General features: G+C 36.1%; 2 protein-coding genes across 2 annotated transcripts; one reads left to right on the forward strand and one right to left on the reverse strand.

Moving 5' to 3' along the window:
* Positions 1–629: 629 nt before the first annotated feature.
* LOC143564493 (uncharacterized) lies at positions 630–3,563 on the forward strand. Its single transcript, XM_077051753.1, has 5 exons — positions 630–1,097; positions 1,639–1,831; positions 2,707–2,771; positions 2,858–3,068; positions 3,133–3,563. The coding sequence occupies exons 1-5, from the start codon at positions 787–789 to the stop codon at positions 3,487–3,489; spliced, it is 1,137 nt and encodes a 378-aa protein (XP_076907868.1). The 5' UTR covers positions 630–786; the 3' UTR covers positions 3,490–3,563.
* A 462-nt stretch (positions 3,564–4,025) lies between these two features.
* Positions 4,026–8,329, reverse strand: LOC143564486 (actin-depolymerizing factor 12-like). The gene is made up of 4 exons (XM_077051749.1): positions 8,323–8,329; positions 7,085–7,116; positions 4,689–4,948; positions 4,026–4,269 (listed from the first exon to the last, which is right to left on the reverse strand). Exons 1-4 carry the CDS (start codon positions 8,327–8,329, stop codon positions 4,119–4,121), a joined length of 450 nt encoding a protein of 149 aa, XP_076907864.1. The 3' UTR covers positions 4,026–4,118.
* Positions 8,330–8,543: the final 214 nt, after the last annotated feature.

Raw genomic sequence — 8,543 nt, forward strand, 5'->3', positions numbered from 1 at the left:
TGATGTAGTACTCCGTAGTAGTAGTTGTTGTTGGAATACTAGGGTTCATGCCGACAGGGATCATCGTATAGTATTTTATTTTAGATCTATGGTACTCATAAATGTGTTTATCAGATCAGATGGATTCAAACATACCAAACTTGCCTTTGTCTTTTCTAAAATTACAATTTTATAAATAAATGTGGATGCTTGAATTCTAGATTCATCTCAAATTGCCACAGAGCATTGTAGAACCCGTTAGACTAGAGATTACTCGGCCTTGGAATATTATATGTCATTTTTCAAGTACTTTTTCACCAGTTTTGACCGAGATTTGGACCAGCTTTGACCGATTAGGAACCGGTAGCTTACAGATTAGCGATTAATCATCAGATAACCTGATTGATTGAAACATAAAAGAATCCGAATAATTCTAATCTTATTTTGTGTTTGATTTTGGTTTTGCAGACAATAATCGAAAACCCATCTGGGAGTACTTTAGAAACCACCAAAACGGTGCACATTCAACCCACCAATAAGCCAGCTAATGATCAAACCAATGAAACAGTACAAACTGAACCTACAATCACTCAAGTTATTACACATAACCCCCCCAAGAAAATCGAGATTCCATTAAATTGCTTATCTGGCAATCTCACTAAAACATGCCCAAATAACTACTACCCGAAAACATTTGAACCGCAAGATGATGAACACACATCGGACCCACCACGCGAATGCCCCGAATACTTTCGTTGGATTCATGAAGATCTGAAACCATGGAAGGAAACAGGGATTACCGAAGAAATGGTGTTAAGTGCAAAACGGACAGCTAATTTTCGTTTAGTGATATTAAACGGGCGCGCGTACGTTGAGACGTATGAGAAGTCGTTTCAGTCTCGAGATGTTTTCACTCTGTGGGGGATCTTGCAGTTGTTGAGAAGGTATCCTGGAAAAGTACCGGATGTGGACCTTATGTTTGACTGTGTTGACTGGCCCGTTATCTTGAAGAAGTACTATAGTGGGCCCAATGCGGTTGCTCCACCGCCTTTGTTTCGTTACTGCAGTGATGATTCGACTCTGGATATAGTCTTCCCGGATTGGTCGTTTTGGGGATGGTAAGTTAAGTTAAGTGGTCCCTGTGGTTTGACCGCATCGTCAACTTGCAAAGTTAGTCCAAACGTTTGTGAGCGGGTTTCATGCTTAGTCCCCAACATTAATGCCCGTCAGTTTTAACGAAGAGTGACCCCATGACCATTCTTGTGAGGGTAATTCAGTCATTACTAATTGCAAACCTTAATTAAATACTACTTTCTCCCTACAGACTGTTGTTCATTCGACTTACTTCCACACGCCGTTCTACATCCATCATCGCATCATCAATATTTCAAAAATCATCCGTCAATATAAAATGACAAATATGCCTTCATATGGAATGCGCATGAGGTTACTTAACTCCAAAGACTGGCGGGCATTAACTTTGGGGCTAATTGTGTGTGTGACCCGCTTATATTTGTTTGGACTAAGTTTGCAGTTTATTATTTCCAAGGGCCAAACACGCAATATGTTCAAATCACAAGGGCCATTGTCAAATTAACTCTTAATATTATGAACTGTCTGATTTTGATGCGGGTTTGAACGGTCTTGAAAATAATGTAGGCCAGAGATTAATATCAAGCCTTGGGGGTCTTTGCTGATGGAGTTAGAGGAAGGGAATAGGAGGAGTAAATGGATAGACCGGGAACCGTATGCTTACTGGAAGGGGAATCCGGTTGTTGCTGAAACGCGAATGGATCTTCTTAAATGTAATGTTTCTGAAACACAGGATTGGAATGCGCGTGTGTATGCCCAGGTATTGGCGACTTATATAGTGGGAAATGGGCGGGTCAAAACGTGATGGGTTAGATTTGGTTGACTTTAAATACTTTTGTCCAAAGTTTTAATATCCATATAAGTTGTGTGTCAGAGTCAAACAGGATTACAAAATCTGTGTTGCTAGAAAATAGACGGCTTGGTCCTAAGTTTTTGTGGATTTTGTGTATAATAAAAACCGAAAATCCAAACTGAACCAAATGTATTTTTATTTTCAAATTTTGAATGGTAAGCAATTTATAAGAATTGAATAAATAGTGTCATTAAAATATTTTTTAGACTAAATGTATGACAATCTATTAATTATCAATTAACAAAAAGGTGTAGGCCCAAAATCATTATTTGAGACAAATTTTAAGTTCAAGCCAAAATGGTAAACCAAAAAGACTGAACCGAATCCAAACCGAAAAAACCAAAACTGAACAGTTCTAAAGAAACTATAAAACTCAACCTTTCGATTGTTCATTTGGTTTTAACCCAAAATGGTCCATACACACCCCTAGTCGGTTTTGGGGTCAAACCGAACCAAAAAAAACAAAATTTCGGTTCTGAGTCTTCCAAAACTATTCCGTTTCTGTTTTTTTCGGTTTTGCCATTAAAATTGGGTGCCGAAAATAATTGGGCTGAAAAAAAGTTGGCTCAAAATATTGAATCTGGGCCTGAATTCATGTTTTAGTTAATGATTAATTGACTATTATATCTGGGCCTAAAATATTTTGTTTACACTACTTATTAAAAACACTTTTGCCCATTTGACCTGTCTCTTTTAAGCTTTTAAATTTTTTTATTATACTAGTTTGACTGGTTAAAAATAAAAACGTTGGCGTTCATAAATTAATTTATTAACTTTTACAGGACTGGTTTAAAGAATCACAGCAAGGTTTCAAGCAATCAGATTTAGCTAGCCAGTGTGTCCACAGGCTAGATAACTATATCTAATTGTTCATAATGTCATATTCATCATGTAAACATGAATTTTATTTCTTTTCTTTTTTCTTCATATCAGATATAAGATTTATATTGAGGGATCTGCATGGTCAGTGAGTAATAAATACATTCTTGCTTGCGACTCCGTCACTTTCATGGTGAAACCGCGTTATTATGACTTCTTTACACGAGGGTTAATGCCTGTTCACCATTACTGGCCTATTAAAGAAGATGATAAGTGCAGATCCATTAAGTTTGCAGTTGATTGGAGCAACTCTCACAAGCAGAAGGTGATATTTTTGTTTTTGTTATCGTTGTTATCGTTGTTAAGTTTGTGACACCATTTTGTGGCAGGCGCAAGCGATAGGGAAGGCTGCAAGTAACTTCATTCAAGAAGATTTGAAAATGGACAAAGTATATGACTACATGTTTCATCTTCTAACTGAATACTCTAAACTTTTAACATACAAGCCTACAATACCCGAAAAGGCAGTGGAGCTATGTTCGGAGTCAATGGCTTGTTCTTCACAAGGGTTTGAGAAAGAGTTCATGATGGAGTCCATGGTCAAAGGCCCTGCACCGGTCAACCCCTGCACCATGCCACCACCTTATGAACCTGTAGCCCTAAAATCTTTACTTAGGAGGAAGGCGAACTCAGTGCTACAAGTCGAAAAATGGGAGAAAGGGTATTTTGAAAACCAAAATCCCTAATCCAACTCTTTAGATATATTCTATTTTTTCAGTCTGTGTTGTATGATTATATTTTCTTCGGTTTAGTCTTAGGGGAGAGTATATGGGCACAGTTCTTGGGTTTAACGGTCTACGAATGCATGTAATTCTAGGTACAGTCATTAGTTGTTTTGTATCGAAATGTATTACCATACAAAAATGTCATAACGACGGTGTAGCATTTGTTTTACCCCGTCATGAATTTGTTTTTGTTATTTTAGTGGAAACGTTCCATGATGTCACCTTAGTTGTAGACTTTTCCTCTCAATGCAATGCAATGCAATGCATCCAATTCGAGTTGGAAGTATTTGAGGCAAGATATTACTCGATATCTTTGTTGTGGACGAGTAATGCGGGATTCACCTAATATATCTCATAACGAAATCCCTTCTAGTTACATAACGATGTAAATAAAGAATCATTTTAGATAGATAACATCAAATTTGTTCAAGATTACAATATGAGGCATGGTAATGTTACATTGTAACTACGATGATTGAAGTAATTTTATCGGGCGAAAAATAAGAAGGCAAATAAAACGATATAATAATGCGTATGTAGCAAGAAAATGATAGTGACCAGGGACTCATCAAATGAAGTGTTTCTTGTGATTAAAGAGCGCGTCCCTTTACGATGTCGAGGCTCATTTCACTTGGGTCGGTGGCTTGCAACTCGACTTGGACTCCATCCAACTCTCTCTTGAATCTGTCCTTAGAGCTTGCGTACACCATCTTCTCTCTCACCTTTGATGTATCGGGTGCCCTAATTTAAAACATTTAATATATAACGGTAGAGTTATTAGTAAAAGAAAAAACAAAAGATTACACATGTGTGTGCATTATTAGAAGGGATCTATTTAGAACGCAGATTATTATAAAGTCACGTTAAAAAAATAAATTATGCTCTCTTTTCAATGTAAAAATAAAAAACGGTAGACATATAATGTATATGGTTTTCTCACTTTGTAATACAAAGTATGAATAAATTAGTTTGCTTTTTCGTTTATGTATAGAAATACTACCTGCGCATATATATTCATTAAAAAAAACACATGAACATGTTAGTTTGATAAAAAAATATGGATCAATTGATAAAAAAAATATGGATCAATTGAAAAAATATGGATCAATTGATAAAAAAAATATATTATTATTTTTCTCCCAATATTATATATATGTTACCATGCAATGAAGAAAATCTTGCTCTTCTGGCAATTCTCATCAGTTGTGAAGTCAAAGTCATAGACAGCATAACGACATTCGTTAGGAGGAAGAGCGTTTGTGAAATCCTCGTAACTCTCGTCAGGGCTTCCGACCTTTTCAACAATCACTTGCTGTTGTTCGATCTTGAAAACGATGAAACGGTAGTTCCTCTTGGACTTTAGCTCCGAGAACTTCAACTTGCATTCATCATACACAGCAACTCCAGACGCTGCGTTCGCCTATCCTCGATCATCATTTGCGCAAACAAGAATCACAATAATAAAAAATGAAGCCGTTAAATAACATGCATTAGATTAAGTGATTAAGAAGAATGGATATATGTATGTTTAAGATGTACTACGTACCATGGTTGGACTTGGTGGTGTGATTGAGAATGATGAACAGAAAGGTATGGGTTGAAAGTTGTAGGTTTTGTTGAATAATGAAGGATGATGGTGATGTACGTGATGATGAAAGAAATTTGCCGGGAAACTAGAGGTCTTAAAGGTTGACATTAAATTGGTCTGTCAGCTTCTTCTGCCTTACCACCCATTCACTCCTATTTCATTCTATGGTTAATATTTTTTTCAAATAAAATTTTTAATTAATTACTCAATTTATGATGAATATGGTCATATCAAATTTATTTATCGTGATTAATCATTTAAATAAACGATCGAGTATCTGGTTATGAAACTAACTAGTTTGATTCTCCCGTGTTACGGGGGTTTATTCAAGTTTTTGTTTTAATCGTTTTGCTATTTTTATGATGATTTATTTTATTTTTTAGTTTAGTTTAGTTTTAATTTAATACATACATATTAGTTTGTGTAACATTTGTCATTTTTTGGTTTAACTTACATTTGTATTTGTATCAAAAACCCGACCCGTTTTGATCTTTCGGATTCGTCGTTATTAATAAAAGGTTGGATTTTATGTTCGTTTATGTTTCACAAATGTCGGGTCAAGAAAACATCATTTTCGGTACGTTAAAACACCTCTTTATGATGAAAAATGACTTAAAACAAACTTTAGGGACTATTATTATCAATTATCAAAAGCTTGTTTGACCATTTTAACCAATCACATGCAATTTCCCCATATGAATGAACCATACTCTTACCATTATAAAAGCAAGGTTCCATACACCACTTTGGTTGTTCATCTTCTCCAAACTCTCTCTCAAATCCAAGTATTATTTCTTCAAGTTTTTAATAGTTTGATTTCTCAAGGTCAAGCTAATACTAATCTTTATTTGTAACTAATTCTTGTTACTTAAAGCTTGAGGTTGCAACGTATATATAATATACACTCCTTGTTTTCTTCAGCTTTCACTTCTCCTGTCACGGTCTATAACAAACCACAAAATAAACTTAAGGAAAAAGTAAGAAAATGAAAGCAGAAAAATCCATCCCACATTGGTGGAGGAAGGATAAGGAGAGCCTTCCACCATGGTATAAATAGGAGTGTAAGTTCTTGTCCCACTTCGCTAGATTATAAAACTAGTGAGTTCTTTATAAGAAAGAAAATTCATATGTTAATGTTCTTATAAGACAAATCACACCCAGTGGTCCTAGCGGAGGGTGCAAAGCACCCGAACGCGCACGGGCACGTGCATGGGCTCGGGCAAAGTGCGATGGGCGCAATGTGGCGCTTTGATGACACACTTTGCACTTCGCACGCTCGCATCGCCGCTTAAGGGCCGCCTTAGTATTTTTGTGGAAAATTAAGATTTTTAATAATCCTTCCATCGCGATACGTGACGGGTTTAGATTAAGCCTCATCGCGTAGCGCGATGACGTGTAAGTTATCCAGAAACTTTGCGGCGTAGCGATACGCGATGGACTATCAAAGTAACACCATCGCGTATAGCGACGTGGAAGCTACGCAGACAAGACACGTTGCATGACACGTGGCGTGCCATGTAGCATGCCTAGGGGTGACTCGGCTAAGCTACAAGATTTTTCGCGATACGCGACGCCTTTTGTTTATGGCCATCGCGTATCGAGACGAGGTCCAAAATCAACTATAAATAGGTTGAGAACGGGACATTCAATCTCGCACCGAAAGTTTCTTTCTCTCTGAATTCACACACACACACACACACACACACACACACACACACACACATATATATATATATTAAGAGTATAGTATAATACCCGAGTGTCGTAGCGATATCCTATTCGATCAAAAGAAACTAATATACACGAATCCAAAAGCTCTGCCTATTAAGGTGAGACATTGTGCCATTGTGTAAAGTTTCTACTCTCGTGATTATCGTTATGATTATTGGTTTTATACTAATCTAGATATACTACATTGTGTTTATCCTAGGTGCTTAATACCAAGAGGCATTTTCTTTAATTGTAAACTTGCAAGGTGAGACATTCGAGTTTTTGTACCACTCACATTTGCGTGAGACAACTGTTTTTCCTACATTGTCATGATAATTTCAAAACCTATAAAACTCATGACAGATGGTCTAAATGTTTTCAAAATATATTTTTAAAGTATTTAAAATACATTACAGTGATTAAGTCTCTGTAGACTAACGGGATGGTTACTACTGGTATTGTGGGGTTTTGTATACAAGGCTTGCCTACTGGGCTATTACACGTTACTTATTGGACAAGTGTTAGCCAATAAGTAATATGACCACCGTTATAGATATGGTCGAGTGACAAGTACCTTTCGGTGAATTGTAAGCAGGCAGGTGTAAAAACATCTTAATGTTGTAACTGTAAAGTGTGTCATTTACAAATGAATGTACTAACAAGTATTTCTTGCTGATCAAATATTTTAAACATGTTTCAGGTGACTTGTTAGAGACAAAGGAATGATGCCTGCGGGCTTCCAGCTTAAATAAGTGGCTTGTCACCAAGATAAAGAAACGTGTTTTGTAAATTAGGGTTTAACCTTATAAAACTTATGTTTGTATCAAAAGGGATTAAATTCCCGGTTTATCATAATTATAATCATGGTGTTTTTATAACTCTGATCATTTTTCCTAACTACGGTTCTGATGAAATATTCCGCTGCAAAATAATTTAATAAACACCGATACCACCAATCAATGTTCACGGCTTCCCTCCCAGGGTATAGGGGTCGGGGGTTGTGACACGGTCGGTTGAAGTGTTGTGCTACAAGGCAATGCTACATGGAGGACTATTATAGTCCTTGATATATACTTAACTTATGCTTTAGTTTATGCTTATCAATATTGTTTAGTTCTTGCTTACTTTTAGTTTCCAAATCATTTCTAATAGTTAAATGGTATTGGGTATGTGGCCACCAATTTCGGTTTCATCCCGAGTCAAGAGCCGAACCAAAACCGAACTCTTGTTTAAATACTTTATTATTAACATATTGTATGAAAGATTTGAGTATTATTATTTTTAAGTTTATTTTAATGAGTTCTATGGTATTGGATATGTGGCCACCATTTTCGGTTTCATTATGAGTCAAGAGCTGAACCCAAACCGAACTCTTGTTTAAATACTTTATATTTAAAAGAGTTAAGTGTCAATTTAGTACTTGTGGTTTTGTCAACTACGCAACTTTAGTACTTTTTTTGAATTTTTCGCAACTGGCTACTCCATGTTTCAAAAACTGGCCATTTTAGTACTTTTTCGTAACCCCGTTTAATTTGTCCATTAAGTCAAGGGCATAGTGGTAACTTTAGGTATTATATTTATTTTCTGTTTTTCTTTTAAGCCCTAATAATAAAACCCCCTTTATATCATCTTAACCCTAATAATCAAATCATAATAATCAGCATAACATTTGGACCTGCAATCGAACATCAACCCTTCAACAAACAACCCTTACAAG

The sequence above is a fragment of the Bidens hawaiensis genome, unplaced genomic scaffold (genome assembly GCF_021521415.1).
Source record: "Bidens hawaiensis isolate Kalapana, Puna unplaced genomic scaffold, B.hawaiensis_p1.1 tig00022007_1, whole genome shotgun sequence".
Taxonomy (NCBI): Eukaryota; Viridiplantae; Streptophyta; class Magnoliopsida; order Asterales; family Asteraceae; genus Bidens; species Bidens hawaiensis.

Bases quoted from the DNA above. Each gene is read 5' to 3' on its own strand.
- LOC143564493 (XM_077051753.1), top strand. From the start codon at position 787: ATGGTGTTAAGTGCAAAACGGACAGCTAATTTTCGTTTAGTGATATTA. The intron at 1,832-2,706 runs GTATTGGCGACT...TAACTTTTACAG, and splicing joins ATGCGCGTGTGTATGCCCAG to GACTGGTTTAAAGAATCACA. The intron at 2,772-2,857 runs GCTAGATAACTA...TCTTCATATCAG, and splicing joins GCTAGCCAGTGTGTCCACAG to ATATAAGATTTATATTGAGG.
- LOC143564486 (XM_077051749.1), bottom strand. The intron at 4,949-7,084 runs GTTTACAATTAA...GATCGAGGATAG, and splicing joins TCGAATGTCTCACCTTGCAA to GCGAACGCAGCGTCTGGAGT. The intron at 4,270-4,688 runs GTAACATATATA...GTTTTAAATTAG, and splicing joins AAGATTTTCTTCATTGCATG to GGCACCCGATACATCAAAGG.